At 41.7% G+C, this 12,596-nt stretch overlaps 2 protein-coding genes across 3 annotated transcripts; one reads left to right on the top strand and one right to left on the bottom strand.

Moving 5' to 3' along the window:
• Window positions 1-122: 122 nt before the first annotated feature.
• LOC310820642 (uncharacterized protein) lies at window positions 123-5,594 on the bottom strand. Of its 2 annotated transcripts, none has more exons than XM_083692365.1 (10): window positions 5,539-5,594; window positions 4,399-4,529; window positions 3,879-4,080; window positions 3,406-3,550; window positions 3,087-3,222; window positions 2,758-2,878; window positions 2,469-2,547; window positions 2,124-2,232; window positions 1,540-1,648; window positions 123-1,136 (listed from the first exon to the last, which is right to left on the bottom strand). In XM_083692365.1, the coding sequence occupies exons 1-10, from the start codon at window positions 5,558-5,560 to the stop codon at window positions 1,081-1,083; spliced, it is 1,110 nt and encodes a 369-aa protein (XP_083548491.1). In that variant the 5' UTR covers window positions 5,561-5,594; the 3' UTR covers window positions 123-1,080. The 2 variants fall into 2 exon arrangements, with proteins under 2 accessions (XP_083548491.1, XP_083548492.1); XM_083692366.1 differs by having other exon boundaries at window positions 4,399-4,526; window positions 5,539-5,577.
• Window positions 5,595-6,159: 565 nt separating this feature from the next.
• Window positions 6,160-9,131, top strand: LOC310820378 (uncharacterized protein). Its single transcript, XM_083691975.1, has 4 exons — window positions 6,160-6,299; window positions 6,559-6,652; window positions 7,136-7,223; window positions 7,500-9,131. Exons 1-4 carry the CDS (start codon window positions 6,221-6,223, stop codon window positions 8,250-8,252), a joined length of 1,014 nt encoding a protein of 337 aa, XP_083548101.1. The 5' UTR covers window positions 6,160-6,220; the 3' UTR covers window positions 8,253-9,131.
• The last annotated feature ends 3,465 nt before the right edge of the window (window positions 9,132-12,596 follow it).

The following is a 12,596-nucleotide window of genomic DNA, read 5'->3' as shown; positions in this document are numbered from 1 at the left end:
ATCGCCCTATCAGATGCACAGTAGATTCTCAACTTATCACAAAATGCATAGTATCACTACTAAATACTGTGTGGGAGAGTTGAAACTACCTGAATCAAGCACAAAAGAATGACATGGACATTTCACATGTTTTATTTGAAGAAGGTAAAAGGATGGCAGTATAAGGAAGCGTACATTTACTCAAACACATTGTATATTGATTTGCATGAATTTGATTAATTCCATTTCATAACACATGTAAAACATTTGGCTTCAATAAGTTGAGACATCTTTATCAAATGTGAGAACTGTTTGTTTGTCATGGTTCTTCAATAACAGTCTGACACATCTTGGCAGGTTGAGGGGCAAAGTACAGGTACAGATTAGGGCAGTGTAGTACTTATGTTGAAAAAACCCCCCACTGTTTTAAAAGGCGAATACACCATTAGAATATATACATTCTAAGGCATGTGTGATTATGGCTTTTGAAATTCCTATAATCGTTTTTCTTCATTGAAAACACCAGAGATATAACAAATGATCAACCTACAGTTGATTTATCGGATGATGGCAGCACACTGCTACATAATTCAAACAGTTTCAAATATTTCTAACCTTTGACATAAATGTGGCAAATGTGTATTGAGCGTACAAACAACAACTTGTGCATGTGTGTCCTGACGTGCAAATCGGTCGTCCGACCTGGGTATAGGGGCGAAAGACTAATCGAACCATCTAGTAGCTGTGTTCATAAGGCAGTAACTCTATCCACAGATACAGCAGTAATGTCTGTGGATAGGTAAACAATTTCTACTACATGGATTGTCGTGAGAAGCTTATGAAACACGTAAACAATAGTAGTGAATATAGTAGAGTCACTGCACAACCTGTCAATAGTAGAGTCATTGCACAACCTGAAAATACTTCGTACTGGGCCTCCAGAATGTGATCGTTGGCTATGTCAATCCAGCCTCTCCCATCATCCAACTGCCATTGGTAGAGCCTGCCTTCATTACTTATTATTAAATAATATACCGCTTGAAGGACACCACTACAGTCAACGTGGCGACAAGGATGATTGTCGTTCCCAACGCAGACGGTCTAAACCCGCTTGATCCTGTGTGTCCTCTGTGTAGTCAAGTTGGTTTGCATCATGGCTGCAAAAGACAAACACATTTTTAAATGTTTCAAAGTGTTATGGCAATGACGAACTGCACAGTGACATTTACTTTCATCAAACGGCATTGATTACTTTATCTTATGATGACTGATGGATAGATGATTCACTTACTTAAACAAATGTATTTGTTGTAAGTCGCTTTGGATAAAGGCGTCTGCTAAATGCCATAAATGCCAGTATGTGCTGAATTTTTGGGCAGCAGTGGATGATTTACTCTATTTACTATTTACTTTAGGTATTATTTACTTTATTTATTTATTTGAATAACACATGTTTTCACATCAGGATTTATCTTATGGTCAGTATGGTAACACTTGACAAGATACATTTCAACTTGGCCTGTTGAAAACAACCCTGTTCACACTGTGTCCTGGCTGTACCTAAGAAGTCCAGCCTGCAGGGCTGCCTGTTGACAGTGAAGGGCATGGATCCGTGGGGGTTTCCCTGGTATTGTGTCTCTATGTCAGCACTTGACACTGAGCACTCCTTCTGTTGAGACAAAGACAATATTATATGAGATTTATTTCTTTGAAATTCTGGTGACAGGATTAAATCCCTTGAGATGCATCATCTTGTTTTTCGAGGGGGTCCCTACAGCATAACACCACAGGGGTCAGCAAATGCATTTGGGAAGAGAACTAAACAATAGGTTAAAAAGAAAACATGAACCACACAGTATCATCAGAGATGGTTTCAGATAATTCTGTACGATTGATTTATATTGTGTATATTAGGTTTCATAGATCAATATACTTATACAATGTGTGTGCAAGTGCATGATAGATTACAGATTTTATTCATTTTGACTGCCAAAAGGCATGGCACCAACCTCTACAGTACCATATTAGAATAAGATCAATCATATTATTGACCTTATTCCAAGAATCACATTTCATGCGTTTGAGTACAAAAATTCCCTTTGGAGTATTAACAATGTTGGTAGTCTCTGTAAAATGAATCTCACACTCTGTTTGAAGGAGAACCACTTTCCACTTTTCCCCTCAAACTGCCATTTAGGAGCTGCTGCTGAGGACACGTCCACATTCTTGAGAGCTGACGTCGCTGAAGCGATTCTGTCCAATCAGAGAGGGCATTTTTTCGTCAAATTAAGATGTTTTGGGAATCAGTAATCATACAATTAAATCAACAGTCATTAAGGCACAATCAATACATTTGATCTCTGTAAACTGTTTCCCCCCTACACTTTTTGGAGGAGTGTTTTTGCAGGTAAATCAAAACACAGGTAGATAATATTTGCTGATAGGGACAGAAGTCTTATGGATTGTGCCTTTACCCAACACTAACTCACCCTGTTCCACTTTGGGGAGACTGGTACTTTGGACGACGAACAACCTTTCTCTTCCGCTTGGCACTCACCTGTCGCATTTCTGACAAATAAACACACAAAAACAATCAAACGGCCAATAAGCACACAATAAACATATTTGATTGCATCGCATTTGTTCAGCACAGATACAACCACACCACTCCAACCACATTCACAAACTTGAACTTGTAATTCCTAAATTACGATAAATTGTGTGAAAATGTGTATTCTGTGAAGGTTGTCTTAGGGTTCTGTAGCCTGACTGACAGACCTCTGAAGCGGATCTCGTAGGTATCAGAGCCGACACTGAATGTGAAGGAACTGTTTGGGTTACTCCGGTATTTTCTCTCGATCTCAGAACTCGGGGCCGGCCCCGGGTTTCCTTTTGAATCCTGTGTCAAAAACACATCCTCTCACTAAATGTCCTTTAAGAATCACGAGAATTCAACCTCCCTTAAGAATCGTCCATTAAGAATCATTACTTGAAGAATTAATGTACAGTAGAAAGACAGCAGACAGTTCAAGTGAAGAATTGCTCATTGTCTGTATACAAGTTAAGCCCATCAGTATAAGGGTACACTCTGGGTTGGTGCCTGGTACCTTTCCTCCAAACTTGTTCCAGCCACGACTGCAGCTATAGTACCAGATCCACTTTGTCTGCTGGCCATCCAAACGCCTCACTCTCAGATTCTTTTTACCCCTGATCCTCATGGCCTTGAAATCAATACACAGTGCCCTAGAGAGAGAGAGAGAGAGAGAGAGAGAGAGAGAGAGAGAGAGAGAGAGAGAGAGATAGACAGAGAGAAAGAGAGAGAGAAAATAAATTGGGAGAAACTGAGAGACTGTCCTGATCAATTAACCATTAACTATTTCAATCAGTCTGCTGCAGTTGTCCTTCAGATGTACTTCCTTCCCTTACCCATAGGAGGTGTTGTAAATTTTAATCCCCTTGGTGTTAGGCAGGGAGTACTGGGCCTCCAGAATGTGATCGTTGGCTATGTCAATCCAGCCTCTCCCATCATCCAACTGCCATTGGTAGAGCCTGCCATCATTAAGCTGTATCTCTGACAGATGGATATAGAAATAGATATTGGTACATTGTTCAGCCAACACACACAGACAAGCCAGCATATCCACAAATCAGCATACAGTACTTGTAGGTACATTAGGGAAGTCAATGTTTTCACTACCAGTAAGTCAATGTTTCCGAAGTGAACATTACATCAATCGCCAGACTCAATCACTTCATTCATTAGTTCGTTTCACACACTCCTTAATTCATTCCCTTACTCACCCACAACAAAATGCATATGATTTACACTGTAACCCCACATAGACAGCCCTTAGAACCTCTACCCTCCAGCCTCTATCACACCCTAATGTCATTCTTACCTGTAGATGACGATCTCCTGTCCCTGGCCCCACCCCGTCTCTTGTTAGAGGCAGATCTAGGGCTTCTGGGGTGAGTGAGGTGACAGTTGGCTCCATGGCGACAGTTCCCCTTCAGGGCGTACTTGCAGACATGTAGATATTGGCACTTCTTCCCACTCTTGCAGCCACCTTGGTTGTAGTACCTGCAGGGCTCTCCCTCAGCCTAAAACCCAGACAGTATCCATCACTGAATAGATAACTGACTTAAATGATCATAGACACAGCATGACGCAGTTCTAAGTATAAAATCACCTAAATGAACATATTATTATCATCCTATTATATAGTCCATAGTTCATACTCCCACTGTTACATGCCCATGTGATGTTCTTCAGGGCTGCCCACACCAATTCCTATAAATTGGCCCGCCCTCCCTATGTAATCATAGTACCAGATGTCAAGATGCAACCCCATCATGACATTTCCACCAACCAGGGGGGGCCAGCCCAGGGGAGACCTCTCTATGCCCCGGTAAACTGACCTGGGGTGTGGTAGGTGGTGTCGCCCCTGGCTGTGATCCTGCTGAATCACTGTTTGAGTTCTCATCTGTGTCACTGCTCCCTGAGTCACTCTCTGAGAGGCTTAATTCCTCTCTGTAGGACTGGTCGTCTGCTGAGGAAAAGATCAGATTATCAAGATTCAAGATTCAAAGTGTTTATTATCATATGCACAGTAGAAAACATGTTTCCCTGTACAATGAAATTCTTGCTTTGCTGTCCGCAGAATGCCAACCAATGTAAAATGTACAATACTAAAAAATCTACAATATATACTAAACAAAATGTACAAGATAACAAAATGATTTTCCTCACAGACCTAGTGTCAGTCTTACTTTTGGTTTAACACTGTTTGATAAAAGCAAACCTCACACCTGCTTTCATCATTTCAGTGGTGATACTGTGTGCATTGTGCATCTAAATACTGAAGTGCTTGCTGCTTCTCTCCACATGCTTTCCAGGGGAGGTTAGGTAGACATGAGAGGACAGACTTATTATCATGCATGGAATGGAATGAGGAACGTTATCAAACATGTTTGCTACCATTCCTCTTTCCAATCCATGTATGACAATGAGCCTGTCCTCCAATTTCTACCTCCACCAGCCTCCACTGGTGTTTTCCACAACGTGCATGGATAGTTAATAACTAAACAGGTTAAAGCAATCTCACAAGCATTGCTTTATTCTTGCTTGTGTTTTCAGATCCATGAGGATAGGAGAGAGGAAACCAAGGAGCAAGGAGAGGAAGCTACTGCCCTCTTATCGTACCCCTTCCCCCATACCATAATGCTCTTCTGTCTCCTACTGACAGATCATGGTTACTGCTATCTATTATGTCCTATGATAACCCCTTGTGGAACATTTTCCAAACCCTTTCAGTGAAGACAACAGAATAAAACACATTTTAAAAATACAAATCATAGCCTAAACTGCACCGCGGACACTGATAGTATAGGCTAAATTAAAGTGAAACCACGGGTGGTGCTGTTGCGTTCTATTTAGATTCTAAATACATATAATTTACTATCAACAATTATCATGGTCAGTGACAATAATGAATAGACAGCAGGCGAATTTGATAAGAACATTGACACAAAGTAAACAGATTCCAAGCGAGTGCTTACGATTTGTGCCGCCAGACGCCATAGGGAGAAGTTATTAGTTTCGTTTTCGTTTCGTTTCATTGAAACTTTATATACTTCCAGTGACGATTGCCCAACCCTCTGATAATAAATAAGTGGCAACTTGCATGCTGGGAACCTGAGTAAATAAACATTTAGGTTACAATTCAATCATTTTGGGTTACTTTGAATGTACCCACAGAATATGGTATTATTACTATAAATAGTGCAGATTATCGATATATATAAATAATATTTTGGTGTCTGATCTGCATAGGCGTGATATGGCATAACCTAGTTTACACTAAGGCGATAAGGCATTATTTCTAGAAATGATTTTTGTTATCACTGTAGGTTGAAATGAGTGTAAATACAACAGTATGTCAAGTTTCTCAATGCCATTTGTCTCCAAAGGCTCCAATCAACGAACGTTGTCTAGAAATCAATTCATTATCGATTAGGAAACACAGAATAAAGTATATCATGAGATATACATGTGTTATATCTTTTATTTACTGTATGCATAAGGCTAGCGCGGTAGGTGGCGGTAATGCCACTACTGTGATCATGCGCAAAAGAAGAAGAAAGAAAGGGACCCTTGGAAAGGCGGAAGTGAAGCCCTCTCTCTGCGAAGTACACTCGAGTACACTCCGTCGTGTTCACCGAGGACCCTTCGTAGTAGAACATGAGTAGCATTGATCATATGTATACTAACACCATATATAATACTAACACTTATGACCCAGCGGAATACACCTATAAATGTGAGTACTCAAAGGCAACGTCCTTTGTGCGGACTGCAAGTGAACTAAGTCGAGATACTGGAGCTTTCTAACCCTAGCTAGTAGGGAGCCACCTTCCAAGTCGACAAAACATTATGGCCTTCCCTCAGATACTGTACTTGTCAGCTAGAACGTGTCCACACTGTGCACACTCCTCCATTTAGTTTATCCATATTGTGTTTTTATGACTGCAGAATCAGTCTTCTTAATTAAAATGATCTTCAAACGTTTGTTTTTTCAGTGTCTGAAAATGAAACTCATGATTTGGTGAAACTGCGCGTCTCTAACCAGTGCCTCTTCACCGGTAGGAGAAATTCCTCCAAATATGCATGGAGGTAAGTTTTTTATCAAGTTTACATATTGTAGTTTCCACATGTCTGTGTATTGTTGAGGTCATTGTTGTGTATTTTTTTCCAGCCCAATTTGAACCACATTTTCCGCGGTCCTGCATTAACACATGTGAATGATGGGATTGATACATCAATGGTGTGTTAGGGCTGTATATCACAAAATGTGCAACTGTGTGTGACCAAAGGGGCTGGTATCGATTCCCAGTTGTCAAAGCCTAGTTCTCCTCACATTTTACTATGCAATCACAGTAATTACCGTTCTCTCCATTTACCATGTATAGAGAGGAGTTCAGATGTACTATGTCTGCACCAGGCGCACCTGTTTTAATGTATTTATAGTTTTTTTATTTATGCATTTAAAAAATAGGTTTAGCCGGTGCAAACGCTTTGTAGATCTGTGTCCAACGGTAGTGATATGTTTTTTCATCCATGGCCATAGATTGCCATTAACTTGTACATTTTTTACAGGGCCATTCTGAAACATATGGGCTTACAGTGGAAAATGACTCCCAACCAGGCAATGAAAAAATGGGAAAATCTGAAGAAAAAATACAAGGTATCAACTTGTACCTCTTTGTAAAAGTAACCCTAATAACACTCCTGTCATAGCTACTTATGCATTTAAAGTATTAGTTTTTTTCTTTATTTATCCGTGACAGTCCATTTAGCAACAGTTGTCACTGTTTGTTAAGGCTCATTACTATATTGGTTCCACCCATCCAAACTTTTCTGGAGGGATCAATAACTAAGATTAGAATGGGGGGGGCTATGGGGGGGTAATATTCGAACTGGTCTATTACCAACACTGACTTCTTTGTCTTCTTTGGGGCAGGAGCTGAAGTACCCGCCAGAGGGGGTCCGGGTGTACCCCGACCAGTGGCGTTACTTCCAGCTCGTGAATGATGCTGTTGAGGGCCGACTGGCCGGCAGTGCCCCCCTACTCATCGCCATCCGCCCGGGTGATGATGGCGGTAAAGACTTCTTACCCGACGCCAGGCCCAAGAAGAAGAGACCGTCCGTACGGCAGGTGGGAAAGATGGAGATCGAAGTCCGGGTCAACGGCGAGGAGGAGGAGGAGGAGGAAGACGAAGAAGAAGAAGAAGAAGGAGAAGAAGAGGGGAGCAAGGGGGTGATGGATTGCGACCTGGAGGAGATGGAGAACGAGAGGGCCATGATGGAGGGCGAGAGAGCGGCGTTGGAGAGCGAGAGAGAGGTGCTGGAGCAGGAGAGGATGGCCCTGGAGAGAGAGAGAGGAGAGCTGGACAGGGAAATGGCCTACATGGACAGAGACAGGGCCTCGCTGGAGAGGGAGAAGGCGGCGATGGAGAGAGAGAAGGCGGTGATGGAGAGAGAGAGGGCGCTGATAGAGAAGGACAGGGCAGCAGTGAGCAGGGATAGGTGTGCGCTAGAGAGGGAGAGAGCGGTCCTGGAAAGAGACAAAGTGGTCTTGGAGCAGCAAAAGACAGGGATGGGAAACGGAACGGAGGGAACAGAGGGGGAGGACAGAAGAAGGACAGTCTCTGAATCCTTGGAAAGGAGGGAGAGATTCCTCAACCTTTTTGAGAAGCTCATTGACACTTTGTGAAAAGAACTGTCTAGACATGCTGTGTGTTTATACTTGGCTACGTATACAAATATAAATACAAATATAATTGAATATTATTTATATGACAATGTACAAAGCCTTTGGAGAATATTCAATTGGGATTTATACTTTTTGTACATCTACTAAGTGATAAGACTACTTCTATACACGGTGGTAACTTATCTTCAAGTGTTGTATGCAAGGCCAATATGTATGTACACCAGCTATGATTACCAAGACTATACTAGTCTACTCAAACCTCCTGAAAACGTTGTTGCCCATTTCAACTTTGTATTCATCTCACCCATCAGTTCTCAATGAAAACGTTAAGCCACTCCTGTGTTGGAGAGGTCATAAACACAACTTTATCCAATTGTGGTATTTCCATACAAAGCACACAGTAGCAAGCTATTATTATTAATGTTATTATTATTAACCCACAGGAGGTTGTTAGGTGTGGATTATTAATTAACAACCTCTCTCCTGAAAGTCATACAATAGTCTTTTATGTATAGGCTATTGTGCATGGTTAAAACAACACTTTGAAATATACCAAATATTGCAGTACATGTACAAAAAAAGAAAAGTTATTTCAGAATATATATATTTTATATATTACAGTACAGACTTTACAACAAATGTTTGTGTTTAATTGCTTCTTTTATTGCATTAGATACTCAATTTACCTTTCAATAAGCTCCAGCTGCAATTAGTTTATGCCAGTAAAATTAACATTTTCCAAAGTGTTAGATTTATGTCATTCATATAATTTTTTAGGGTTATGGTTAGTACACAATATTACTGGTTGTCATTGCCAGTCAGAAACGGATGCAAAACAAAACAAAACAGGATGGTGTATCGCTTGATCAATAAAATTGATTAATCAGACTTGTATTGATTTGCTTTTGTTTTTATCAAGTTGCAGAACGGTTTGGCTTCTCTGGCGTCTGTGAATGTATGTGTGTGTGTGTGTGTGCGTGTGTGTGTGTGTAAAAGAGAGGTAAAATCTCTCAATATGTGTTAATGTATGGAATCAATAGGCTTAAATTAGTTTCCTTTGCAATGGGAAGGTAGTTGATTGTGTGTGTGTGTGTGTGTGTGTGTGTGTGTGTGTGTGTGTGTGTGTGTGTATATACAGTGTGTGCAGATTGGGGGATTGATGAGATCTCTGATGGGTCTGTGTGGCAGACAGACTGTCCTCCAGTGCGTTCCTGATGTAGTTGAAGTCTTTCAGGTTGCAGAACGTGTCCCTGTGCATCATCTGAATGTTGTTGTCTGTTGTCTGTTGCCTATTTGATAGGGCAGCAGAGTTTGGGTGAATTCCATTTCAAATCCTCTCTGTTGACGAAGGAGTGCAATTCAATGCCATATATCCAATTCTCTCATATCTACATAAGTGTCAAGGTAGTAAAGGGCTTGTGGTTGATTTGGGATTTGGTTTTCCTCTAGTCACCACCAGAGGTCAGTATTGAGGTAAAAAATCAGATCTTCTGCTGGTGACTAGAGGGCAGAGAAGAGGCAGGAGTGCAGGTACCTGTAGGTGCAGAGAGCGCAGGCTGTCTGGAAGGGGCACAGGGATGTGGTCGATGTGGTTGTCTGTCAGGTAGAGGTACAGTAGACCAACCATGTCCTGAACAGAAATGAAACACAACAACATTTCACACTTGAGTCATTTAGCTGACACACTTATTCAACATGACAAACATTAAGGTGCATCTAATAAGTTAAATAATTTCATAGAGTGTAGTTTTAAAGGGATAGTTCACTCATTTAACCACACAACCCTTAGATTTAGTCCTACAGACTTTGGCCAAATAAGCTTATTTTCACAGGCATTCGGTGGTGACCAATGAGATCTTTTCTAGGCATTATTTTTATTTTTTATTTCTGGACTATTCATGGGACCCCTATTTGGCTCAAGAGCACCCCCAGAGGCAAATTATTCCTTATTATTCCTTATTATTCTTTATGACATAGATTTAGAACTTGAATTTGCTTTATTATCTGGGTCTGTTGACATACAGTAGTAGCATGGAATATCCATCAGACAGAACCTTCTAGAACATCTATTTAACAGTGATTATGATGTCACAAACCAACATTATGATATCACCTTTCTCTCAAATTAAAAAGCCTGAGTTGTCACAGCAACTATCAGTAACATACTGTCTGCAACAGTCTACACACCAACCTTTACCCTCAGTATCATCTATATCTTTTGATGATACAACTTCATAGAACTTTGGATAACTTTGAAAAGCAAAATGAATAGGAATAATATGTTCCAAGACAACTTTACTCATTGGACTGATCGTTCTGGTAAGTACTGATTTGAAGAAAAAGGATGTGAGGATGTATGAAATCAGAGTATGTGAGGATGTACAGTATGAAATTACTTTTGTGAAATTAAGTCAGTCAGAGTAGTTTTGTAGATTGAGAGATCAGAGAAGGTCTACATTTAACATTCTAACTTATAATATAACTTATAATATGACTGTTTTTATTCTCTTAGGTCATTCTCCTTCTGTGTCCCAGCACCATCTGAGAGACGCTCATGCATCGTCTCCTGGCTTCAGAGACAGATCTCCCCAGAGAGTGATCCACTGGACAACCAGAGGGAATGAACTAGGGAGGGATTTTGTGTTCCACGCTCCTCCTCCACTAATTGTATTATCTGAAGATGATGATGATGATGATGTGCCAGAAGACATAATAATACTGGACAGTGAGGATGAAGAGGTGCAGAGCCAGGGGAGCAATGTCTCATGTCCAACTATGGTGCTGGAATGTGACAGTGACAGTGACTACTCAGGGCACTACATTGATGACTTTGAGGAGGAGGAGGAGGAGGAGGAGGAGGAGAGGAATGTGGTTCACATATCCCATGAGCTCTCCTCTGGGACTGGACTTGATGGAACCTGGAACCTTCACAATGGCTCTGCGCATGCTCCTTCTGGCACCAACCCTGTGGGAGACAGGTCCTGCCCTGGAGGATCCCACAACCCTCAAAGAGATAGAGCCCATGTTGAGGCAGAGCGGCCACCTAGGCTGTGGCGCTGTCTTACATTCATGCCAAACATGGAAAACCGAGATCAACAGCCAAGAGTTTCTGTCCAAGAACTCCTCTGGACCCCTAGGTGGGAGCACGGCATGACCTCATCTGCCTTCTCGAGGCTGCATCCCAAGGCCTTGCACGACACCGATGGCCCCAGCATTCAGCCCCCTCTTGACAGCTTCTACAACCAGGATGTATCCAGAAATGTGGGCCGCCTCCTCGCCTCCTCACCCACTGCAGGGCCCTCAGCCCAAGACCAACGCCCTGTTAGCCCAATGGACAGACTTGAGGAGGAGGAGATGAGGGATGTGATAAGGATTGTCATTGGAGAGGACCATGACAACATAAGGGCTGAGCTACAGAGACAGAGAAACCCTGCAGCCCCATCTAATGAAGAGCGACTCGAAGCTTTGGAAATGCCCCTGGTTCTCGTGCCTGAGGGCGCCAGAGTGCCCGACTGGGCGCTTGCACCTCGGGCACCAAGGGTGTCCAGGAAAAGAAAACGACACCCTGACAGCTGCCCGTCAGAGGGAACGTCTCAGAAGAGGCAAAGAAGCTCTGGGGAAAATGACAGTGACAGCGACAATGTCAACTGACTCCCTTAGGCTCTAGATTTCTAATCCTTTCATGTTTGTTATGGCATTTGCATTTCAATTAAAGGCTAAGATGATTAAATCTATTTTGATGTATGATAGTATTCTTTATATTGTATTGACTAGAGATTGGATGTGAATACATGAGCCAATAATAGGCTACACATTATGTAACTGGCAGGGCTGGGCAACTCATCACGATATGTGATTCCATATCAAGCTGTGCTTCTTGTGTCTCAAACCAATTATACCTGACCCAGTTGCAGTTGACTAGGACAAATTGTCCTTCTTCAAGACACCAGCAAAGACAGGGATGGGAAACGGAAGAGAGGGAACAGAGGGGGAGGACAGAAGAAGGTCAGTCTCTGAATCCTTGGAAAGGAAGGAGAGATTCCTCAACCTTTTTGAGAAGCTCATTGACACTTTGTGAAAAGAACTGTCTAGACATGCTGTGTGTTTATACTTGGCTACGTATACTCAAATATAATTGAATATTTTTTATATGAGAATGTACAGAAATGTTCGCAATGCCCCAGTCTGTACTTTTTTTAAGCCTCTGGAGAACATTCAGTTGGGATTTATACTTTTTGTACGTCTACTAAGTGATAAGCCTATTTCTATACACTGTGGTAACTTATCTTCAAGCGTTGTATGCTAGGCAGATATGTTCGCCAGCTATGATTACCAAGACTATAC

This window comes from Argentina silus (assembly GCF_951799395.1).
Source record: "Argentina silus genome assembly, chromosome: 20".
NCBI classification, from domain to species: Eukaryota; Metazoa; Chordata; class Actinopteri; order Argentiniformes; family Argentinidae; genus Argentina; species Argentina silus.
This window is presented reverse-complemented; position numbering and strand designations above follow the sequence as displayed.

Excerpts from the sequence above, each read along its gene's own strand:
- LOC310820378 (XM_083691975.1), top strand. The coding sequence starts at position 6,221 with ATGAGTAGCATTGATCATATGTATACTAACACCATATATAATACTAAC. Across the intron at positions 6,300-6,558 it reads AGCGGAATACACCTATAAAT|TGTCTGAAAATGAAACTCAT; the intron begins GTGAGTACTCAA and ends TTGTTTTTTCAG. Across the intron at positions 7,224-7,499 it reads ATCTGAAGAAAAAATACAAG|GAGCTGAAGTACCCGCCAGA; the intron begins GTATCAACTTGT and ends TCTTTGGGGCAG.
- LOC310820642 (XM_083692365.1), bottom strand. The coding sequence starts at position 5,560 with ATGGCGTCTGGCGGCACAAATC. Across the intron at positions 2,879-3,086 it reads GGAACAAGTTTGGAGGAAAG|GATTCAAAAGGAAACCCGGG; the intron begins GTACCAGGCACC and ends TTTTTGACACAG. Across the intron at positions 2,233-2,468 it reads TCTCCCCAAAGTGGAACAGG|AATCGCTTCAGCGACGTCAG; the intron begins GTGAGTTAGTGT and ends CTGATTGGACAG.